The sequence below is a fragment of the Vespa crabro genome, chromosome 1 (assembly GCF_910589235.1).
Source record: "Vespa crabro chromosome 1, iyVesCrab1.2, whole genome shotgun sequence".
NCBI lineage: Eukaryota > Metazoa > Arthropoda > Insecta > Hymenoptera > Vespidae > Vespa > Vespa crabro.
In genome coordinates this window covers 5,229,795-5,255,693 of record NC_060955.1, presented here as the reverse complement: position 1 = coordinate 5,255,693, position 25,899 = coordinate 5,229,795, and the positions used below count along the sequence as shown (strand labels likewise).

Here is a 25,899-nt window from a genome sequence, read left to right as displayed (position 1 = left end):
TCAACGTCGAACAACATCTACTCGATGGCTCTGTATAATCGAGCCGGAATATCACGTAGAACATTGATGAAGGTTGACTGTTCACTAGCGGGCGATACCGTGGTATCGTTATCGTGTTATACTCATGCTTTTCTTTTACGATTTTCTCTCTCTCTCTCTCTCTCTTTCATCTTTGTTCTTCGAGATCCATCGCATCGATCCACTTGAATTTACGCGCTCCATCGTGTTAATGGAAAGGACGAAGCAATATTATCTATTTTTCCTATGCATGCTACTTTGAGCATACATTTTATTTATCCCACCAGTGAGATTTCCCTTTTGTACGGAAGCACGAAGTCGTACGTACAACAGAAATCAATCGTAGTTCGATAAAGTCTAACGGAAAATGATTACAATTCGATGAATTTTTTGTTAAGTTGGCATAAAATCCTGTTGTTTAAAAGTATAAAGAATTAACAAAGTCATTTAGTAGAATTTATGAAAGATGTAGAAGGTTTTTATGTAATAGCTCTTATTTTTTTTATTTTTTTATTAGTATAGCTACTTTGATTGTAGACGAACAGAGAGAAATATAAAATTTTTATGATCAAACCAAGAGATATATCGCATTTTGATTTCTGAGATTCTCTGATAATTTATACAAGTACAAAATTATCTTTCTTTTCGTACGAATTTAAATTGTATTAATTATTCGAATTAAAAGGTATACATTTATCTGCGTTAAAGGCGAAGCAAGAAATCAATGTCTCGACGATTTTACAGGCGGCGATCGCAAATTGTTCGCACGGAGTTTCTTTCGAGAGAAGAAAGAAGAAAACTCGGAGAAATCCGTTTCGGTGATTACAAGGAAGCTTCTCCGTGGAATACGAAAAAAGAGTTTCAGTTCGTCGAGCGTCGTGTTAGCGCGTTGGTGCGTCTTCAGTGGTGGGGTAATTGCGGTGTTCCTAAGTCGAAGAGAATTGGGATGAAGGGAAGAAGGGTGAGATCTCGTGAAGATAGAGGAAGAAGGAAAAAAGGGAGAAGAAAAGAGGAGATCAGGGTGGGAAAGAAATAGAACGGGGCTAAAAAAGAGGAGGAAGACAGTGGTCTTAGTTGTGTTAGGTAGTTACGCCGCTCATCGGTACAATAATTAGTTTTCCTCGTGAAGTCTCTCGGTCGACCAAGCGCGATAGGTAGCTTTAAGAGTAGGGAAGAAGAGATGAGAAAGAAGGATAAAACAGAGAGGGTGAGTAGTAGGAAGGAAATGCCGAGAGTGGCATGCCGGATAGGAGAGAAGCGTCGTCTCGCCGTTCTTGTCGTAGCTTTATCGAATTCCCCGGGCTCCTGCTAACTCGATCAAGTCCCAGTCTTTAGAATATTTACCGGTGGATGCCAGGAAAGAGAAGAGAGAGAAAGAGAGAGAGAGAATGACAGAGAGGGATAGGGAGTTGCCTGAGACGACGTTCGCGGTCTAATTTAGTTCGTCGGTACGTCCTGAAAAGCGGTAACACGATGGACCGCACAATAGACGAACCGAAAGGAAAAAGGAGTACGATTAAACGTGGTGTTATCAGGAATTATAATGAAGCTCTTCATGCTTTCATCGTCGTATTTTTCATATCTCATTCACCATTTCTTTAATCAATGATATTATAAATTTGTATATCACTTTACAAATATTCCATAATGATTTTTCTACGAATTGTCATGCAACATTACATTTGTTATTGATATGATAATTATTAACATTTGGATAATTTCTATGTTTGAATTACAACTTTACATATATCCTCGAAGTAAATCGAACATAATTGATAATATAAACGAAAGTTGTTTTGATTGTCAGATGAGTTAGTTGTATACGAATCATCTTAAAGAATATAACTCATCCGTGTAATTTTCTCGTTAATTATATCGACAAATTATTTTCAACGTTTATTATTATTATTACAGCGACATTGTATACATGTATGTTAATGTTTCTTTTTTTTTTTTTTTCTTTCTTTTTTCTTTGTAGGTTCCGGAAACGGAGCAATCGTTTTGGCGCTTCGTGGTGGAAGACAAGAGAGTGGTCGAAGAGCACGAAGAACGACAACGTCGACAACGACGACGACGACAAGTACAACGAAGAGCACAACGACATCGTCGTCGTCGACGTTGATTTCCTTCGGCGAGGACGTCGCTCAGCCTGCAGCACTTTTAGCTCCCGAAGAAGAGACATGGTCCGTTAGTTCCTCAACAACGAGCAATCTTCCGTTTTCCTTTCCTTCGAGCGGCGTGTCCACGTCATACGCGAGACCCGTTTCTACAAAACCGCATTTAGAGCTCGTCGTAAAGCCACATAGCAAGGTTATTTTGCCTTGCGAACTCGAAGGGAATTATTCTAGGCTGCTTTTATCAGGATCAAGGTACGTATTTCTACTTTTTCATTTTCTTCGAAGATTCGATACAACTTCGTTCGATTGAAAGTATAATGTGGAATATTTTTAGTCCTTTCAAATAACTTAAAATATATACAATAATTTAGTCGAGTTACAAGAAAAATTGTTTTTTCTTATATTTTCTAGAATATTCTTGAATTCCATTCATTTTTAATAGAGTATAAATTTTATGATTTCTTTTCTTTTCTTTCCTTTGTTTCCGTAAAAGACACGAATTTTCGTCTATCGAAACAAACAATTCGTACCTATCTATATATATATATATATATACTACGTCGACACGTAGTAACAATAGTTGCGAATTACATGAGTCGTTAACGTGTCAGACGTAGGATATATGAATGACGCGAGGAGAACCATACGTTTAATAGATTCCATTTGAATAACTTGATATTGACGATAAATCCGAGGAAGAGAAAACGGATGAGGATCGTAGATTAGAGAGTTGGAAGATATACTCGGAAGACGTAGACGATTCAAGTGTGTCCTGTTCGTCGTGAAATATCACGTTTTGCACGCATGCGACACGGTGACAGGGAAATATAAGTGTTCTTCGTTCGTTAGAAGTTACAGAATACATGGGAATCCGGCTGTATGGTTGCACGAAGGAAATCCGGTGGACATGCTCACGATAAACACGAGAACGGAAATGAGCGGAACTGGTCACAGATACATCGGTGATTCTACTACAGCAGCTTTGCATATAGATAATGTCAGATTGGAGGATGACGGCATGTGGGAGTGCACCTTGGAACACGATCAAGAAGAGTTCCTTTTAGGGAGACCGATCAAGCTTGTTGTTCTCGGTAAGTTTTATTCCGATAGAACTCATTTTCTCTTATCTTCACGCTTCTACGATTATTTATCGTTGGTTTGTACGGAGAAACAAACGGGTGCATTGATAAAATAGATAAATGTTCGAATTTACGGTATAAAGCGTTCGTGTAGTTTGTTAATTCATGAGAAAAAAAACATCTCAGACGTAACAAATTATTATATCTTCGATAAATAGGAAAAATTTATTTTTAAAATTTATCGAATTTTTCGACATAATTGAGATATTGACGTAATCGATCTTTTATTATATCGATATTATTAAAATATGTAGATAAAAAGAAAACATTTTTTCCATTAAAATATTCTTTGTTTTAAGTCTTTACGATTTCCCATTCCGAAGATATTTCTTTTAAAAGTTTACCATTCATTATTCATGTACATCTGTTCGTAGTAATCAGTAGTAGTAAGAGCTTGTTTACGTTAACTATCGCGTTAAGCTGATCGCATAAATTTCAAGAATTTATATAGGTTACTATATCAATGGATCTATATATTGAATGAAATTACATAGATCAATGAATCAATCCAAATACATTTTATTTATACGTAAATATCTCTAAAATTAAAAATCGTAATCATAAAATTAAAATTCATAGGAAGACCATTTTAAAGATAAAACTGTCCTCTAAATTTCTATCTATCATTAATAATTATTTAACAATTTGTTATAAACAATTTGTTGTACAAAATTTTTTTTTTATTTTTCTCTCTTAGACCTTTCTCTATTTTGTCGTTATCATATCAAATTTAAAGATTAATTGATCGTTATGAACCATTTGTTATAAATAATTTTTGACGAATAATTTTCTTTTTTTATCCTATCTTCTATACTTCTTTCTCTCTCTCTCTCTCTTCTCATTATTATATCAAATACAATGATTTAATAATTGTTATAAGCAATTTTCGTAAAATATTAATTTTTTGATATTACTATGCCAGTAATGTAATTTACATATATAGGTATGGATAGATGGTAGAACGATCATTTGATATCATAACGATTATAAATAAATAAGTAAAATTAGAAACTGGGAAGAAACATTCTTATAATTTCTATATATTTCACACAATATAAATGTTACTATGAATTCAGAAATGACTGAAACGATGAACGGGAAGAATATCTCGAAAACATTGGAAAGCCGCAGTAATATCGTAGTTTTATGCATAATCTTGCGTCACGTGGATGGTACCAACTAGAGAAAGAGAGAGAGAGAGAGAGAGAGAGAGAGAGAGAGAGAGAGAGAGATGAGGAGATGGAGAGATAGAGAATATCGTGACGTTTCCATGAATATGCAACTGGCGGGTGGAATTTTTTTTTAGGCAGTCGTGTGTCAGCTCGCTGCGGTTTGTCCTCATTGCGTTCGTCTCCGCGCGTCCAAATGTATATACGGTGAAACAATGGCACCGCGAAGCGAAACAATCGCATGTTCGTTCCCTCCTCGACGTGTGACGTACTTCAGCCCTCTCGGTATAGGTCAATGCCCCGACCAAACGAAACTTCTTTGTCCTTTTCTTGTTCGGATATGTTCATGCACGTTATTTCAACCGAGAGTCACGTATTTTTTATCTTTTGTTTTGTTTTTTTTTGTTTTGTTTTCTTTTTTTTTCTTTTTAACTATTTTTTAGTATTTTATTATTATTTCATAAAAGGAAAAAGAAATGAATACGATTATAGCTTCGCTACTATTGTTTTCTTTTTTGTCCTTTTCTTTTGTTTCTCGTTTCTTTTTTTTGTCTTTCTTTCTTTTATTTTGTTTTGTTTTTTGTTTTAACCACTAATGTAATCCTCACTATTCCAATGACAACGAATCGAAACGTTTCTTCGAATTTCACATGAGCTCATCTTTTCTTGCCTCATGGAAAGAAAGAAAAACGTTCGGTTTCTTATCCGTACAAAAGAAAAGAACGTTCGCACTGCGTCCGATGGGAATAGATTTGCTAGACGCCCTCAAGCGGTGCCCTTTTCTTAGAACACTTCCTTGTCGTATCGGCGTACGAGAAAAACTTAAGAGTAATGTGCGTTTTATGTAGGCCCACCGAGGCTCGGAAGGGTCGTATTTCATTTGACGAATAGACAGAACCGACACGGAGAAAGCTCGCTTGCTCGAATATATTCGCTTGTATGCTTCCACGACGAAATTCGTCTTCCTCTCAGCGTGTTTGATGGTTCTCGTCTCTCTTTCTCGGCACCTTTCGATTAAGTCGAGATTGTGAGAAAAAAAAATCTGTGTAACCACTATCCACCTTTTTTCTCTCCTCAGTTTTTATTTTTTTCTCTCGTCTGCTGTTATCCATGCTGCTACTACTGCTTCTGGTATTACTGCTGCTGCTGCTGCTGCTGCTGCTGCTGCTGCTGTTGTTGCTGCTGTTGCTACTGCTGTTGATGCTCGAGAGCTTTTCTCTTTCCATGTACGCACGCAATTCTTCCCTCACTCTTCTTGCTAAATTGAATTTACCGCTTCTTCGTTCGTGAGGAGCTCGGTCGAAAGGCCACGCGTACTCTCTCTCTCTCTCTCTCTCTCTCTCTCTCTTTCTTTCTCTTTCGTATTGGAGAATCGTCTGACCCTGACAGGGGCCAGACTACTGGCAGTTGCCTTTTTCCAATCGCTACCTTACGATATCTCTTTCTCCTTCTCCCTCTTTACTTTCCTTTTAACGTTACCTGGCTCTTCCCTTTGTCTCCTCCTCCGTCCCTCTTTCTCCCTCTCTCGTTCTTTCTCTCTCTCTCTCTCTTTCTCTCTCTCTCTCTCTTTCTCTTTTCCTATGTATCTATCTTTTTATCTTTCCTTCAGCCGTTCAACTCACCGGACTAAAGTTCGAGCGAGTCCGTATAAAGGTACGATGAGAAATCGTGCTGCCTGACGCGAACAGGAGGCATTCCACTGTCTGATCAATATCGAACTTTCCCCTTTGCCATGCCAGACGTCGGTCGGTGCTTCTCTACTACCTCGTTGCTACTATACTACTACCATACTACTACTACTTCTATCGCTACTATTACTACTACTACTACTACTACTATCACTACTACCATTACCATCACTACTATTATCATGAGTATTCGATAACGAAACTCCTCTATCCTAGCTAGCGTATAGATCTTCCTAGATTTCTAATTTTGTTCCCCTTATCATCTACTTTGGCAAATCCCTATTTGTTTCCTTCTTCGATTATGTGAATTCTTTTGCATCGAGATTATCGTTATCATTCTATTTACGATAGGATATATATATATATATATATATATATATATATATATAAACGAAAGAACGCGTTTTATAAATATTTCGTAACTAATAATGTTAATCACTTATTATTTTTCTTTTTTTGTGGACATCAATTTTTATCAATTTGTTCATATCACTTATTTTATAACTCATTATAATTTTGAAGTCATTTTTATGATAGAGAATGTTGATAATAACTGAAGAACGTGGAAGAGTAAATTTGTCTTGCCTAAGGAGACGAAATGAGTGGACATTTTTTTGAATTTTTTTTTTTTTTTTTTTTCTTTTTTTTTTATGTCGTTTGTTTCCGTAAAAGGGAAGAGCATTGTGAGGAGACAGCAGTTAGTCATTGTTTCTGCCTCTGTCGCAATTTAACAGCGGAAAAGGTAGGGACGCTCACGTTCGAGTACAGAGAAAAAGCAAGCAAAGCGCAGTACTACCACGGGTAACGTTTACATGGAGTGTTTATAACAGTCCAGCGAGCATAACACCAGAGCATGTTAGCACGCGGAATGTTTCCTGTAATTTGTGTTCCGACTAAATTTCGAAAATGTTACGACCCATTGCACGATTTCGTCGATTGTCCTCGACGTTACTCGAATGGTTTCGAATCGATGGAATTTTTTGTTGGCTCGATAAATGTTGAAAATTTTTTACGCTTCATTCGTTTATTTATTATATTTATTTGTTAGCGGGAACATCGTATGATGTTCTTTAACAATATATGTTGAGAAGATAATCGAGATAATTAAGTTGTTGATTTTTTTTCATGTTTTTTTTTTTTATTTTTTATTTATTTATTTATTTTTTTTTTTTTTTAATATAAGTGGTTCGTTCGGATAGAAATGTATTTTATATTGTAGTATGAAAGAATGAAAGGAGAATATAATTGAGTTTAGAACGAATATCAATTAACATTTATCTTGTTTTTATGGATATTGCTTTGGAAATTCCTTTTCCAGATTCTATAGGTGATTAATTGAAAGCTCACCGATTTCTCGGTACTGGAGAAACGTTGATGTGATCTTCACGCGTATTAATTCAAATCGATCCTTTCGAAAATCGTATTAACGATTGAACAAGGATATTAATCCATCGTACATTTGGTAGGCGTATCTCCCGATAGCGAATCGCACAGTCGTCGTTCTGGGCTAGTGCGACATGGGGCATTAGTGCAGGTGGTGTAAATTAGCGCATCAAAGCCGGGTCACCATACCGGCACCCTCGGCTGGTAATTATTGACGAGCTCCAACCGTTGCCCGCTAACTACCCATTCATTAGCCGAAGGTTTCCACATAATTAATGGAAGAGTCATCGACAACGGCGATTCGTTAGCCGATCGTGAACTCGTTATTAAGATACTTTTCGAATTTATTTATGATTTTTATATTTATTAATTCGTTTAATATGATTGTAAGAATAAATTAAAAAAATTTTTAATGTCACGATATTGATAAAATATGACATTAAGATATTTTCGATATCTCGCCAGTAATATTCACGTTCCATCTTTCTTATAATAGATGATACTGTAATTATATCAATAAATTATAGAAATTCCGAAAGTATCATTCTCTGTATTTCACGAATGTTTCTACGTGAAAGTTACAATTTCTCTAAATTATATATATCTCGATGGATTTCGATTGAATTTATTCATATATTCCAATTAACGATACCGATCGACGAAATATTTAAATTGAAATTTTCTCGTAAAAGTAAATACAATTAACGTTAATTAAAAATGTATTTTTTTTTTTTTTTTTTTTTTAACTACGATTAGCCTATAGTTAATCTTGTTGATCTATTTCTTGAAACTTTTATCGTGAAATCGGATGTTTACTTCATTTCTTTCGAAAATGTCTTATTTATTGGTTGTACGATTAATGATGTTGTCCACCGGTTCTTTCTCACTCACTCTTTTCCTACGATCGTTCTCCAGTAGTTCGTTTTTCAGGCACCCTTTCAATCCGGCTCTCGTCGGCGTGGCTCGTTCGAAATGGATGGACCAGAGCGATCCCGATAGCCATAGCACGTCGAAGAGCAAAGATACATACGTTTCTCGAGCTCCCTCTTTCCTCTATGCCTCTTTCCATCCTTCTTCCCAACCCTCGAAATATCCTCGAACACGGCAAGGAGAGGAGAGGAGAGAGAGAGAGAGAGAGAGAGAGAGAGAGAGAGAGAGAGAGAATGTGTACGCTGCGAATGTGCCGGCGAACCGTACTGAAATGGAGTGGCCAGTCAATAACCTTGAGCTTCCGAGCGACTCGGTGCACTCGAAGGGCTGTCATTCGAACTGAAAGCTCTTCTGGCTTTACGACGTTATCGTGCTGTGTGCATTTAGCGCCGGTCACCGATACTAGCCACCGATGGCTACTGTTTCCTCTGACAAAGAAATCTTTCTATGTACAATGATTGTGTACATATAGGTGTCTACATGTATACATATATATGTAAGAGAGAGGGAGAGGGAGAGAGAGAGAGAGAGAGAGAGAGAGAGGAAGGTAGGTTAGTCACGCACACACTTCATCCTCGTTCGATGTCGCACAATCCTCGCTTCGAGGAGATTTAACGAACAGCGTACTAACATGAAGGTACGACAAAGTCGACAAGTAGCCAACCCAGCCCATTCACCTTCATCAAAGGGAAATACCGTTCTATTATAACTTAGTAGCCGAAGAGTAACGGAACGTGTTGATGATTTCATTAAAATTTCATCGTATACATTTCTTGGACAGAAAAAAAGAAAGAGACTAATCGATCGTTCTTTTTTTATCTCTCTTTTCGTGTAATATCCTCTTCGAACATCGTCTTCGCAATGTTAACTTTCGGATTTATCTATTATATTAATGATTCTCTCTCTTGACATTATAGTTTATCGAAATTGGCTCCATCGATAATACACAAACGTCTATACGTCTGCATAAACGCATGTTTATAGTTACCGTTTCATGGCAATCGATATTTCCTATGACGTTTGCTTTCCAGACAATCGATGCTACGATTTATTAGCATTTACATAATTGAACTAATCGTATTGTATTTCAATATAATTGCATAATCAGTACGGTAACATTAAGATGGTACGACTTCGTCGAACGTGATTAGACGTACAATCGAGTCGAATAAAAAGTATTGAATGAAGGAATAGAAAATAAAGGAAAAACAAGAAAGGAACGAATGCTCGGTCGAAGCATCGAGTCGGAAAATGCGTTGGAAAACACGTCGGAAAACTTGGAACGAGATTAAGCTAATAGACTAATGAAATCTTTGAAAGTGGAAGTTGCAATCGCATCCGGTTCTCTTTTCCGGGAGTCTTTGGTGTACGACCGAGACTAGCCACGGTGTTTTCTAGAAGATGGATGGCTAACTGTACCAACGGTGACTCGCTTCATTGACTGGAACTTAATTAATTGCCTCAGTGTTACGTGCTTTCGTGCGAGAACGACAAACGACCACAGCGATATAGAGACTATTGTTCTGTTTTCTGCTCTACCAGGAATGCAATAATTACTTGCCTCGTACGAACCTTCTGCTTTTCCAAAGCTCGTTGACATTGGTACGATCGACATTGAACAACGTGAGAGATTATTGAATTTGAGAGAAATAACGAAAAGAGTAATCCCTTCGGTCGTACGATTGATTTTCTAATCCTTTTTTTTTTCTTCTCTCTTTTAATGTTAGATCGTAACGTAATGTTAGATTTTACGATTAGTACCATCGTATAATAATCTTAAACGACATTTTGATTCATATTCTTTTTCATTTCTTATTTATATTCGAAGATTAACTAGAAAGAACAGTGTAACGAAGTTCAATCGAAATTTTTCACTCTTTACGAAGATATTAATAATGTCGTCGTAACTATTCCAAAAGTTTTATAAAATTTGATTTCGAGGAAAAAGTTGAGTGCACGTAGATGAACCCGAATGGCAATTCATTAACAATCTACTAAGTAGAAAGTATCCGGGATGAGCGTTAAAAGAAAACACGTGTAAGCTTTATATTCGTTCATTACGTTAGTTCTTAATTTGATATAACGGATAAGTATCAAAGGAAAGAAATAAAGTTAATATTCCTAACGAGATTGTTTCAACGCTTATTAGAAAGAAAAAGAGAGGAATTATTGACGAAAGGAATGTAATATGTAAGAGTAACAATTTGTAAGAAATTCAATTGATAAAAAATAAAATCACGATCTTACTGTTTTCTATTTATTTCTTTCTCTTCGTTTGTCGTTCGATATTTTATTATATATCTATGTATAAGATCGACTCGACGAGCAATTTCGATCTCGTAGGTCGAAGAAGAAGAACAAGAAGAAGAAGAAAAACTTCAGACTATGTCTTCCTGTTGCACTTTCGATGGGCAATGCCTGAAGGGCAGTGCAAACATAGGATACCAGCCTCGAGCGATTTCGCTTGACAGCTTCGAAATAGAGCGCTCAGTGGTGGAATAAAGCGCGAAGTCGTGCGATCTTCGAGAGAAAAAGAAAAAAGAAAAGCAGAAGCCTGAGTTACTACTACTGAGGACGACACGACGAACTTCCTTTCATCGAAAAACTTTACCTCGACGATTCGGGAATGACTTCAATCTCTTTTCATTTTTCTTACTGCCGCCAACAGAGATTTCAAACTGATTTTAATTGCGTGTCATAAAGGGTTCCCTGACTTTTCGAAGAAGAAAGATCTAAGGAGAAAGAACGGTATACCTTTGGCTCCTTCTCTCTCTTTTCGCGACGATTTCCCGCGTAAACACGACAATAAAAAAATTATGAATGCAAAATTTTCTCTACCATTACGAAAGAAATTCATTAACGGACGTTTTTGTTTCTCTTATCCTTCAGTCATACTTTTTGAATTAGGGAAACTTTCGTGATTCAGAATCCGTCTAATAAGTGAACTGGATTAAAAATTTCGAAAGCTAAGCTCTGCTATTAATCGAGTTTATTTTTTCAAGATATTTCGAAAAAGAGACGTTAAAGTTAAATAAAAATAAAAGCTTCTGTATATAAAGAATAATCTCTCTCTCTTTCTCTGTCTTTCCTAGTTAGATTGTTTTCTCTACTTGTTTTTAATTGAAATGCATGTGAAGTATGTCCGTGGTTTCTATTCATCTTCATTTCGAAGCGTAGAAAAAATCGAGCCAATTATTGAGTGTTCAATAGACTGACGAATCCATCGACGTTGTTTCATATATTCTAGAGTATCTATAAATCTAAGTATTAATGTGGAATGTTCACAAATACACACAACGCTCATCCTTACTATCTATTTTGGGGTCAAATGTTTTAAACTCAAATATACTTCTCTCTTGACCGTTCATACGAGAAATTCAAAAATTCATCGCGAAACTTACATTAGGGTGAAAATTAATGAAAAAAGGAAAGAAAAAGAAAAAAAGAAAAAAAGAAAAAAAGAAAAAAAGAAAAACAAAAACGTCAAATACATTTAAAGCACAATATCGAGGAGATATTTATTCGTTCGCAAGTAGACAAGTAGACAAGTACGTATTTTTAAGTTTTTATAAATGATAATGGAAATACGAGAAAAAATTTCTATACAAAGTGATTTAACTGTGAGAGGAACGATTTTTTTTTTCTTTTTTTTTTTCTTCGACAAGTGTTAGTATCGTAGAAGATAACAAATATATACATGTATATGTATGTATATATCTTAAGTGATCGAGTTAAGTGAAATCCCCAATATATAATGCAGATACACAGATACAGTTTCTCGATGACATTGGTGAGAGACGATTTACAAGGATCACGATATAAATCACATCGCCCGAAGCTCGATTGTCAATTTTTCTTGGCATCGTACGGCTCGCATAGTACTCCATCAAGAAAGATCGCTCTCAAAGAGATTCCGCCGCCGGCAGAGCCGACAGACACAAGCAGTGGTGATAAATACGAGGTGGCACGAAGAGTAGGAACGTGTATAAAGCACTGAAAAATTGACATCAACCAAGCGAAGTAACGAGCGATCCGCAAAGTATATAACCGCCGGTTATGACTCCTTGTCTTTTTCCTCTTCCTTTTTCTTTCTTTTTTCTTCTTTTCTTTCTCTCTCTCTCTCTCTCTCTCTCTCTCTCTCTCTCTCTCTCTCTCTCTCTCTCTCTCTCTCTCTCGCATCTTGTCTAGTAAGCTCGGACCAGATTCACTATCTTGGTAACTTCTCCCTCCTTCGAGCCCACTTTACACACCCTCCGTTATATTGCGAGTACGTGAGAGATTAACGGATTAGCCGCGTACGAAGCATCGCTGATCAAAGTCTGCGAGAGCCTCGTTGAATATAGACTCCCTGTTCTCTCTCTCTCTCTCTTACACGCACACACTCTCTCTATTATATTCACATTCTGCTTAGATTAAACTTTCTACTCGCTGATATTAACTCAATAATCGTGTCTTTTGTTTAAAACGTTCGCATATATTTATTGTTTGACTTTGTGTATATTTTCTTTCTATCTTTTTCTCTTTTCTAACGATTATTATCTCCAATTCGATTTTTTTTTCAATGAAAAAGTTGACCCTAAATATTCGTAAGCGATAGTTACCTTCAGACCAAAAGGGGACATCGCATACATATAACGTATATAGGTAAGGATCGTTGCGGTATAGCAACGAGGTTCGGAGTAGTAAAGGAAAACCATTTCATGGCTGACTTGTCGGCTCCTGTCCTGGTGGGAGTAGTCGATCGTTTCGCGTCTCGTTAGCATCTCATCCATCGCCGGTGTCTGCTCGTTCGCCCACCCACCGCCGTTCGCCCGTTTGCTTGCTTGCTTGTCGACTGCTAGAGGGTGAAAATTCGCAGTGCAGGCCCTGTTTCCCTCAGGCATCCCCCCTCTTCATCGTTCCCTTCTGCATTCCTCCTCTTTTCTCCGAATGTTCTGAAGCATCGACCTTCTCTCATCCATACACGATCCATCGGGAAATCCAAGATTTACCCGAGAAAACCCCTCGCGCACGCGAAAGCTTTCTATCGTTTCGTTCACTCTCTTCGACGTAGCCTGTCTATCGAAAATCGTAAAAATATCGTCGATCCTCTAGGTCCCTTGATATATATATATATATATATATATAATAAATCGGTTCGTTAAATCGATTTTCTTTTTCTTTATCTTTTCCTCTCTCTCTCTCTCTCTCCTTTTTCTTTTTTTAATCTTACGATTGTTTTCTTTCTTTTCCATTATTTCTTTTTTTTTTCTTTTCTTTTTTTCCCAGCTAGAAGTACTATATCTATGAAGTATTAATGTAACGTAATGTTTTGCGTTTCGTCATTTAACGTTGAAAGAATTTCTTCGAGAAAGAAAGAAAAACAAAAAAGAAAGCTAAATCTTCTTTCAAAGATCGTTATTCGATAGAATCATGTTTAATGCGAAAACATTATATTATGTGATAACTATTGGAACAGAAAATGAAACTGGAATATTTCGAAAATATCAAGGAGATGCGAAATTTCTTCTACGTTGATATGAACGGAAACAGAATTTCCATAAAATATAATTGGAGTGTATCAAGTAAAGTGCACAGACAAACACACGCGTATATGGAGTGAGAGAGAGACTTCTTACATTTTCTTCGCAAAAGCCGTAATTCGTGAAGATCGCTTTTCAGCGTAGTGGTTCACACGAAAAGAGAAGGAACGCCAGGATTTAGTGTTCTAACGGGAAGACGCGGAAAATTCGCGGTGGTGTAATCTCAAGACGTAGATATACGTATACGTCGTGCTTTTATCACGAATCTAGAACGACGAAGTTATCTGCCGGCAACACACACCGAGCTCAGGATTTTATAAGAAGCAACATTTCCTTCGTACGTCTTCCGGAGAAGATGACTCAAATTTTAGAAGAATTCTCTTACCTTATTCTTTGCTCTTGAGACCTCGAGACCTTTGAAAAATTTGTCATCGTTCTTACGAAAAGCTATTCTCTTTCTCTCTTTCTCTCTCTCTCTCTTTCTGAATGTGTATAGGTTACTTGTATATTTGAGAAACATATGAATTTCTTATATACAATGGATCATAAAGCCATGAATTAAATAATAATTTTACATCATATTTATTATTATTCATCATATTTATATAATCATCATTTATTTATACCGAGAAATTATCTATTCTCTCTAAATTCTCACTCTCGTCTTTTCAAATTTCTTCTGGTTCATGTTATCATCATGTTATCGTTCATCATCGTTTCGAAAACTAATCACCATACATGCCTTTGTACGAGCGTTTCTGTTTAAATAACAAACTCCGCATGGTATCGATTTTGAAAGCATCTACCGACGACGAGTCGGAAAGTTCTCTTTCTCTCTCTCTCTCATCGAAAAAGAGGACGAAAGAGAGAGAGAGAGAGAGAGAGAAGGCCAATGCACAAAAGTTTGCGTAGAATGAACGGCAGATTTTGAAACTCGTTTCATAACCTATAGCCCGAAGGGAAGTCGCAGGAAGTTTAGCATTTCCAAAAGCGATGCTCGCGTTCGGTTTGGAAATTCTCGAACTAGGAAGCGTTTATCGCGATAATACGACGTAGCTGGTGCAGTCTACTATCAGATGAAAGATATAGAAGGAAAAAGGTGGTCGCGAAAGCATTTGCATGCGGTCGCTTTGCATATCAAAGGGCGTCGAGAGCTATGTTGTTTCGTTCCTACGTACTAGTACTAGATGGAACGATGAGAACGATGCACGGAACGAGTACGGATGATTCGCTAGCAACGTGCATCAGTCTTCCTCGCGAATTCCACGCTCGTTAGTACCTGCATACACATGTACGTTCATAGATAAAACGTACACAATACCAGCATGACGTTAAAGTCGGTCTATTATCGAACGATCGTGTCCTAGTGAATCGTCCAAAACGACTCGCTTTCAAATTCGAATCGTTCGTTTGGTTTTATTCCCCTAACCGAATTTCTAACAGTAGAGATACGTGTATATCCACGTACGTGTTATATACATATAGATACATAGGTACGCATAGTTTGCTCTGCGTAGCTGGAAAGGACAATGTCTCTTGACGCGTTGTTCTCTCGGGAAGGATCGAGCTTTCTGTGTTTCGTGATTATTCGCAAAAGGGAGCACCGTTTACAAATGGAATTTCAGGTTGTCTCAGAAAGGGTTCCTCAAAGAACGAATAGGGGAAACACGCTAGGAAGAGATTCGAAGAGAGGAAAAAGAGAAAGGCTTTGCTTAAGCGAAATATAGCAAATTTGCCTTGGAAATTATTGCGATAAGTCTGAGTGGCACTTAGGCGTTCCAATTACGTGCAAAGCATTATCGTCGTCAGCGAGCTTTCGGTCGTTCTTGTTACCATTGTTATCATCGTCTCTTTTACTCTATTTCTCTCTTTTCTTTGTTCGTTCCTCTCAAAAGCTTAGACTATACCGGAAGAAGAAAGCCGCGCGCATGCCACACACGCCGTCGCTTCGTATTTTCGTTATATCGCGTGTATAAATCTGAACTAGAGAGAAATGAAGACAGAGAGAAAGAGAGAGAGAGAGAGAGAGAGAGAGAGAGAGAGAGAGAGAGAAACAGGCGAGGGGAGATAGAAAAAGGGAGCAGTGATACAGTGAGAAAGAGAGAGAGAGAGAAAGAGAGAGAGAGAGAGAGAGAGAGAGAGAGAGGAAAGAGGGAACTACGGAAAATTGCAAGGGCAGTCGGAGGGAAACGGAATTGTATATCGAATCGAGATTTTTCGTGACTCGAAAATAAAATTTCTAAGTCTGTTAGCGCGCACGTATTTTAGCTCGAGCCAAAAGTAAATAACTGATTGTCCGATATAACAACTCACACGGTATTTGTCAATGCGACGAACTCCCTCAACTTTGACCTTCTCAATGATTATTAGGCCAAGATTCTTTCTTCCCTTTTTTCCCTTTTTCTTGGGGGATTTCAAGAATCGAAGAAAAAAGGAATATGAAAAAAAAGGAAAAAAAAACACGTTGGATTCTCTATTAGCTGTTAGAAAATAATGAGATTTCCCTCGATTCTGCTCCACTCCGTTCTAACGACCTTTCTTTCTTTCGTGCGCACCTGTTGCGCTCTTGTTGCGCACTGGGACTCGTGATATTTCTTTTCTTTTTTCTTCTTTTTTTCTTTCCTCGTTTTTTTTTTTTTTGCTTATTTTGAGTATATTTCGATCAGCTCTACCAATACAGTGAAAGTTTGTTTCGCTTTTAATAAGAGTTATATCTATCGATCCTCGTGTATTTTATTTCTACGTTGATTTTTATTTTAATATCAACATTGGATTTCGTGTATCAAAACAGATATATCGAAAAATTGACAACGCGTTAACTAAAATCTCTTTTTTATTGATAAACTTTTATTTTGTTATATTATATTTACATTCACTATAGTCACTAAAATGTAACATATTTTAAACAAAAGTGAAAAAAGAAAAAATGTAATTTGAAATTTAATAGTAATATGAATTGTTAAAAATATGAAAGAGAATAATAGAAAGAGAGAGAGAGAGAGAGAGAGAGAGAGAGAAACAGGAAATGGAAGATTTGAGATTATGTCCCAAGCGTTGTTACAGAGAAAAAGGATAATCCTACAACGGCAAATAGTTTGTCGAGGAAGCACCGATGACGAGGGAATTGGTTGAATGCGACGAGTCATCGGACCACTCGTTGTCTTATCTATTTACTGGTTGTTTCATTATTGGAGGGAAAACATCGATTTTTCTTTTTCGTATTTGTCGAAAGCTTCAAGGAAAATCGAAACCAGTTTCCTTGGTTATTTTATCCTTTCGAACTTTTATCAGAATATTGCTTCTTTCTATTATCAATTTTACGTATCTCGTTATCCGATCTGACGTACATTTTTAAAGTGAAAATATTTCAGGATGAATCATAATATATAAGGATGAATCCTCGTAATCATTCTCGAATCTTTACGTTACATTTGACGAATAGACAAATTATCGCTTATTGTTCGTGAAATCTTTCTTCATAATCATCTTACCTATATAATTTTCTTAACTTAGATATTTAAAAGTCATATTAAGGGTTTCTCACTTCTTTAATCGGAATAAAGAGAACGATAACGTTTGTTGAAAGTGGAATCCTTAGAAAGGCGATTGCGTTAAAGACGCTTTCACCGATAAAATAACGTGGGAAAAGGGTTCATAAGCTCTTAGAGAACGATGGGTATCGAAGGGCGACGAGGAATCTTCGGTTTATTGACAGTTCGGAGCAATCTGGATAGTTATTGGCGGCGACATCCACCAGAGCAGAGAAGAAGGGTCGATTGTCCTGAGTAGTTTCCCACGGCCGATTGGATTACCTCGATGGCTGGTTTTACTCTCTGAAGAACATCCCGTCGTTCTAACGGCGCCCGGGCTTAAGCTCCGCTCATATAACTTCGCTTCGTATCTTTACGACTTATTTGTCAGTCTGCATGGACGCTCGATTAAATCTTTATCGAGAGCTTCGAAGCGGTTTTTCTTCTCGTAAACGCCTTATCACACCGGAATACCGGTGAGTACGTTCATAACTTTATTCTATCCGGTACGAGACACAAAAAGGGAAAATTCTTAACATCATATCCTTTCTATTGGCCAATGCATTACGTAAGAATCTTCGGGATAAAAGTCTTTTAGAATAAAACGAGCTAAATTCGTACCTTTTTAAACGTAAGGCTACTTGTTAGGCACCCCCTCACCTACCCCTCTCCGCCTCCCCTCTCCCCCCCCCCCTTTTAAAGCCTTTAATCGCGAACAGATATTACATGCGTACCGCAAAACTACTAAGAGGAAGACGCCTCGTTAAGTCGTAAACGTTGCGGCGCTTAAACGGCTTTCAAAAACATTCCAGGTCCCGCGTAGAAACGGAATTGCTGAGACTTGCCGTGCATATTTAACGTTTCCTTCGGGTTTCTTGAATGCCTCAGAAAGAGCGAGAGAGAGAGAGAGAGAGAGAGAGAGAGAGAGAGAGAGAGAGAGAGAAAGAGGACAACCTCTCTTTGCACCGGTATGCCATTTTCTCTCCTTCGTGTCAGCTTTGCAAAATGCATTTCGAAATCTTCTTCCTTCTCTCTTTCTCTTTCTCTTTCTCTTTTTCTTTTACACGTGATGACCTCGTCACCGTTGGAAAGTCTATTCTCTTCTCTCTGCGAAGCCATTCTCTTTTGCTCGCATTCTCATAAGTACCAATCATGATAATTTCTACTTTAATATTATGAAGTAGCACGACGATTTGTTCCGTGTTCTTCATCGGAGCTTGTTTTAACAATACTCGACTCGTTTGACGTTACTGAGAAAATGACATTAGAAATCGCAAAGAATGCGTCATCTCCCAAGAGATTCTACGTATTTTCATGCGTGTATGTATTTGTGTGTTTGTGTATATGTGTCTATGAGACAGATAAAGAGAGAGAAAGAAAGAAAGAGAGAGAGAGAGAGAGAGAGAGAGAGAGAGAAAGAGAGAGAAAGAGAGAGAAAGAGAGACAGAACTTCCGTAGTAATTTCTCGCAACGACATTAACTATCGTGGCTTACCTCCTACTCTCTAGAGCCTTATACCTAATTAGACGATACGTCGTTCCTCTTGAGAAATCGAGCGGTTCCGTTTATAAATTAGCTTCCAACGTGGTGTGCTCCACCCATCGGTTACGAGTATTCGTTCGAAGGCTCGTATAACCATTTAAAATTCCAATAACAGTTGGTTGAATGTTTCAAGCAAATAACGTAATAAAGGAGGAACTCTTGAGAGGCTTTAAATTAGCTCTGATCGTCGTACGATATTTTCGTCGATTTTGCAAGCGAAAGAAGAAAAACGAAAAGGAAGAAACATAAAAAGAGAAAAAAAGATAGATAGGTAGATAGAGAGAGAGAGAGAGAGAGAGAGAGAGAGAGAGGGAGGGAGTTCGCAATATTATGAAATTTTACGAGCTATAGGCATCATAGGGTCGATATAGGGCTTGCAATGTCCTAGGTAGGTACCCTAGTAGCAAAGGGCGTGACGCCACGTGCACGAAATGCCATCTTCGCCATTCTCTTCCCGTCGAAACGGGGAGAGCGTTCTTGCCGTTATGTTTCCGTATTAACACCTGCTGTATCTCGCTCATGCTTTCTCCCTTGATTTTTCTTTTTGTCCTTTCGTGTAGACGAACACACATGTACCGTATTCTCCAAACTGAATTTCATTGGGAATCATACGTTTTCTCAATGGATATCAAAAAGAGAGAAAGAGAAAGAGAGAGAGAGAGAGAGAGCGAGAGAGAGAGAGAGAGAGAGAGAAAGTTTTCTTTCTGTATTTTCCTTTTATTCAGAAGGGTGACGATGAGATTGTATTTGGAAATCCTCCAAGATCGAGAGCACGGAACGTTTTTTGGAAATTAAACCACGGAACCTAAACGGCTGCCATCGTTAGGAAACTTTGGCGTGCTTTCAAAGGATTATTTATTCGTAATAAGTTTGGTCGGAGAGCTTGCCTTTGATGTTATATCTATTTTATGCATATATATATATATATATATATATATTTATTTATATATTAGATTTTTGAGAAAGTTCTTGTTTACGTGACGTATTTGGTATTAGAAACTTATGTGCATTCAACATCCCTTCGTACACATTTGTATTGGGTCCGTAGATCGGAAAATATATTTCCATTTTACAAACACGAAGAACGTTCATCGAGATTTCTCTCCTATTGAAATCTGTCTCTAATGCCATCCAGATCTCCACCGTATGTTCCCTGAAATTTCAAGGGAGATCGTATGTTTGCGAGGGGAATATATAGTTGGAAGTATGAAAACCTTCTTTTCCTTCAAATTCTCTATATCTTTCTCTATCTTCACTATGAATTTGCGATCGTGTTACATGCGGATTTGGAATTCTTCCAAGAGGCCAACTTGGTGATTTTTCGACTCAAAATTGAAGCGAAAAGTGTATGCAAAGTAAACACAGATTTCCTTGAGATTTCTCTATCCTATGTTCTAACCGATCAACGAATCTTTCTCAAGAGGAGTATCGCGAACGGTATAAAAAAAGAAGCATCCACTTGTATATATGAGACGTAGGCATAAATATTTTTTAATATTTTTTTTCTTACGCGTACTTAATGTAACTTAAAATTCCGTTCTTAAGAAAATTTATGAAAATGACGTTGACTACATGAAAATGTTATGCGCATGATTAGAGTGAATATGTTTGTTGTCGGGCTATATCGAGGGGGGGAGAAAAGAAAACGAAGGGAAGTAGAGAGAGAGAGAGAGAGAGAGAGAGAGAGAGAGAAAGGAAATATAGGAAAAGAAAAGAAAATTGGACTAGTATCTAAGATTCTTTTTAACTTATAAAATGCAGATACACATTTTGTATATTCAAAGTAAGAGATAAAGACAGAGGAAGAGAGAGAGAGTGAGAGAGAGAGAGAGAGGGAGAGAGAGAGAGAGAGCTTTTCTACTGGGAAAATTCGGAGGAAATTGCCAGTAGGGAAAGCGATCGAAGCAAAAGAACAAAAAAGAAGGAGGACATTCGCGTTGGTTATGCGCCAGGATTTTCATTCGATATTTGACGGGAAATGCTTATTTCAATGGAAAGACAATTCTCTCCATTCTGTTTCAATTTCAACATATCCTAGAGGAAACTTTTGACGTAAAGTACAAACATGTTGTTTTTAAGGGGACGATTATCGACAATATATAGACGAATATTTGACTTTTTCCATTTTCCCCGAACGAATCTTATTGATGTTATCGTTTAACTTAACAATTCATGATCCTCGCTATAACTATTTCATGAAATTTAAAAAAATATTAGAGTGATAGGAGCAATGTATCGAGGAATATATTCGATTGCTTAATAAAGTTAACATATTTAAGACTCAAGTTATCGAGTCATAACTAATTCTTATTTCGCAAACGAGAAAAGTCCCAAGAGAATCCTGCTAACAAGTTAGTTGCTTATTGTCGATGGCCTGGCGGCAGAGTGCGACGTTGAACAAGTAGTCCTTACTTTAATCATTCCTTCTTCCCTTCGGCTCGATAAAAAGTTGGCAAAAAATTCAAGTAAGATTCCAAGAAGTTGGACGAGAACGTTAGCCGGCATTCTCTCTCTCTCTCTCTCTCTCTCTCTCTCTCTCTCTCTTTCTCCCTCTCCCATGGGTGCTTTCAATCCGGAACGAACGGCTAAACTACCGCGCGAAACAAGAAAAGCAGCCGTCTAGAAAGTTAAGCCCCGTCGTGTTGTTGTAGCCTCATAAAAGAGCGCACTTTGTAACGGCTGCGTGCGTTGAGCAAATTGTGATCCGCCTACGGTCTTTACGCGCTCCTTCACGGCTTCTCTACGATCCCGAGTGCATACTCTTGGGAATCCTCTTAAAGATCCGTCCGACGGATAACACTGTTTTGAAGTATCATACCGTAGAAATCTAAGGAGTCAAGACGAATCGCGAGAATGACGATGATGCATCGATGACGTTTCTTGAATATCTACGAGTATAATATCGTTATCTTTCCCTCTCGATAATAATGTAATATGGCGTACTTGAAGCAAACGAGCGCGTTAACGCTCGAGAGACTCCACTTCAAATCGAGTTTATACAGTTTCCTTAAACGATCATTAAACCCTGTTCGTTTAATATCGACGATTCTCATAGATGATCGAAGAAAATAAGGAACTTTCAATCCCGCGTTATCACGATCGAAGAAGGGTTCGAGTAACTTGGTCGGATTACTGTTACAGAAGCACCTCGGGGGACGTACCTGCTAATAGATGGGCGCAGACTGGATCCAGGAAACCAGTTTGTGCCTGTTAAGGAAGGCTCCGAGCTGACATTGGAATGCGCCGCCGAGGGTGGAAACCCACCACCGGTTTTGGCATGGGGCATGATCCTATCCCAAGCCACTTTGGACGGTCCCGAACAACCACCGGATAACCTCACAGTCTTACCTTCGACGTCCGCCAGACACAGTGGAGCTCACCTTAAAGTCTTGAGGGGTCACCACAATGCCACCATCGTTTGCGTGGCCCGTCACGTTACCCTTACTGTGCCGATGAACGCCAGTATTTTGTTAGACGTTCAATGTAAGTTTACAATTTTTTTCTTTTTTTTCTTTTCTTCCCTTACCTTTTCTCGTCGATAAATTTTCCTTCTATTTTAACACATTAAAGTGCGATACTCGCGACGTCATTAAAAAATGTCTTCACTCTCACGAAACTTTAACGTTGTATTTTTTTAAACCGACTCATTTTCATCCAAAAGCTCGTAATTTGTTTCCTCTGAAAAGCTTTAGTTCGAGACGACATTGTCTTCTCTTCTGCAAAAAGAGACTAACGAATGGAAAGTAAAATTCGCACTTTTTAAAAGTAGACTTAATTTAAGAGACGAGGACCCTTTAGGAGACAGGAAACGCAATAAGTCTGTGGATCGTTTCATTCCGTAGGACAAGCAGGTAGGATTTCTGTGATATTAGACCTAGGAACAGTAGTTGCACCATGGAAATGGTATAAAACGCGAGAATGCTGGAGAAAGAGAAAGAGAGAAAGAAAAAGAGAAGGAGAAAGATATATCTACCAGTGGCAGGACAATGCGAGTAAAGCGGACCATCGAAATTGAAATATAAATTTAATTAAGTCGGATCTTCGCCGGCGCTTGTCTTTCTCACGTTAAGCGACTACTCCGAGAATATCTTTTTCCAAGAGAAAGAGGATAACGAGGAGAAAGAGGAGGTGGAAGCGAAGGTGGAAGAGGAGGAATAGTGAGAAAAGAAAGCTTGAAGGATGACGCACTACAAGCTCTGGTGAAGAAATAAAAGATGTGTCTGTACGTGTGTGGTAACCATCCTGTATTATGCAACACTTGTATAGTTTATTTTCTCTTTCTCTCTCCCTCTTTCTCTCTCTCTCTCTCTCTCTCTCTCTCTCTCTCTCTCTGTCTCTAGCTGTATATACATTCTTTACCACTTGCCTTCGGAGCCAAGAGGAAGGCTAAAGTCCGCGTCTGCGACGTTATACTTTGCTCGCCTCTACCTACCTTAGTCTCTACCCCACCTACCGTTTGGCTCGACTTTCTGAAGGAGTCGAAACTCCAGGCAGTTTTCGCGGAAAAGTCCAAGGAACGAGGGATTAACTCTACCACACGAACAAAAACGGTTGGGATCGTACAAGTACGTCTTTTCCTACTCCCCCTCCTTCTCCACCTCCTTTTTCCACTCTTCTCGCACGTTTTTCTTTCTCTCTCTCTCTCTCTCTCTTCTTTCCTTTCTCCGCCTCCTTACAGGAATCCACGCTCCTCCTCTACTTTCGCATAGTCTTCGTGATTCTTCTCTCTGTTGGTTAAAAGAGAGAAACTAGTCTATAACGTGGCAGCCCAAAAATATGCATTAGTGGATAGCGCTTGTTTTCTTACTCCTTCCACTTTTTTCTCCATTTTTCTTTCCTTTACTTTTTCTTCTCCTTCTTCTCCTTCTTCTCCTTCTTCTTTTTATTTTTTTCTTCTTTTTTCTTTTTCTTCTTCTTCTTCTTCTTCATTCTTCGTCGTCTGGTGTGCTAGATTCGAGAGTATCGCGTCAGAGCGTATCGCCCTTCTTGTCCAAGATTATACGCTTACCAGGAGCTTTTCTACCATCTACTTGTAGTACTCTATCCTTCTTTCAGGATATGTGAGTGCGAGCTTTGCAGTTGGTGTACAATGTAAAAGATTCCTCTACCGCGTCATGCGAAACTTTCTATACATTCGATCTGGCTCGACCTACTTTTTCCATCACAAGTTGGTGAAAAGAATGATATGAAATGCTTCTCTTTCTTTTCTTTTCTTCTCTCTCTCTCTCTCTCTCTCTCTCTCTCTCTTTCCTTCTTTCCTTTTTACGAACAATATAACAATACATTTCGAATGCCCAATTACCGTGATATTAATTTCGTTTATCGTACGATCGCAAGGAACTGCCTCGAGACATCTATATCGAAGTTATTTTCTTCGATAAGGTAAATATTTTTTCGATTTGAGAAAGGAATCGAACGATTTCGTCGTTCTCGTCGTTTCGTCATTTCGATGAATATATTAACCACATCGATATATCGTGTCGCCTTGAATGATACGGGCACCAGAGTAACCAAAGTCGAAGATTTTGGGAGATGCAAATTTTCTACGCGAATAGCTGCCAATTTCAAGATCGTCAATGTAGATATGCGGGTGTCGTCCTGGAGTGATGAAGGATGAACGAGGGAAGAGAGTAAACTTTGATAAGGAGTATCTCTTCTCTCCTCTTGGTCGTTACGTTCCTTCTTTCGGAGAATTTTCATTTTTATTTTCTTTCTTTTTTTTCAATGTTTTTTTTGTCTTTTCTTTTCTTTTTTCTTTTTCCTTTTTTTCTTTTCTTTTCTTTTCTTTTTACCTATTCGTCTCCTCGTCCACTAACATTCTTGTCATTCTACGAAAGTAGACGTACATAGAACAGAAATATCCGTGCGACACCTGAACGAGCAAATTTTACGCTCGACTTAATATTAAAGAGACCTCTTTCGTAAGCTTTTAAGATCCGCTTGAAGCGAGTAGCCTTTCCTGCCCATATATATTCGTTTTCGTACTGAAAACAAGTAGACTTTGTATGCCGTGCATTTACAAGCAAACTACATATCTCATAGTTCCATCGTTAATGAATGGAAATCACTCTTTTGTATAATTATATCTAAATTTTGGTTAATCGAACAATGCAATTAGTTTCAACAGTCCTTGTTAATATTAGCTAGTATAATTACAATCGCATACGGTATCTATAATAGACAATGCAATCCTGGAATTCGAGTCATGTGAATTTTTGATTGATAGTATCAATTTAATTGTTAGAGTTATATAAACGTTATAAAAGTAGAATATCATAGTAGATATATATCATTTTGAAATGGGGATTGACTTTTATCTCGTTAATAGTAAATCGTTTGATTTTTACATTAATACACTTCAATTGTAATATAAACCGTATCATTTTGCGACGGTGTATATCGATCCGAGAATATATTTCAGACAGAGATAAATAATTAGATTTTCGAAATCAGTTTAAATCGTAGATCTATTGTTGTTGCTTTACCAATACTACAATCAAAAATTAATACTGACGGATTCCATTTGGTACTTCTTAAATACGTGAAATATCAACAGGTTGTTGATTTTCAGTCCGTTTCTCTGGTTATTTAGTTAAGCTTTGATCAGATATTATGCGCAACGTGTTTCATATATATATATATATATATATATATATATATATATATATATATATACTGAAAACAAAACGAGATCAATGACAAATTGTTTCTTCATTTTCATATTAGGGAAAAAAGAAAAAAAAAAGAAAAAAAAAAGAAAGAAATAAATAGAAGGTGCCTGATTTAAAGCAAATTAATTACGAATCCTTCTTACGTTATATATACCAAAGGGAATAAATTTTATTCCGTGGTACGATTCGG

At 37.6% G+C, this 25,899-nt stretch overlaps 1 protein-coding gene across 4 annotated transcripts in view; it reads left to right on the top strand.

The window, feature by feature from the left end:
• Positions 1-25,899, top strand: part of LOC124431313 (irregular chiasm C-roughest protein) — a 233,292-nt gene that overhangs the window by 110,348 nt on the left and 97,045 nt on the right. For all 4 annotated transcript variants that reach the window (XM_046979080.1, XM_046979091.1, XM_046979064.1 and 1 more), the window contains exons 4-6: positions 1,997-2,387; positions 2,985-3,226; positions 22,180-22,521. In XM_046979080.1, coding sequence (XP_046835036.1) covers positions 1,997-2,387; positions 2,985-3,226; positions 22,180-22,521 — 975 coding nt within the window. The remainder of the gene's footprint in view (positions 1-1,996; positions 2,388-2,984; positions 3,227-22,179; positions 22,522-25,899) is intronic.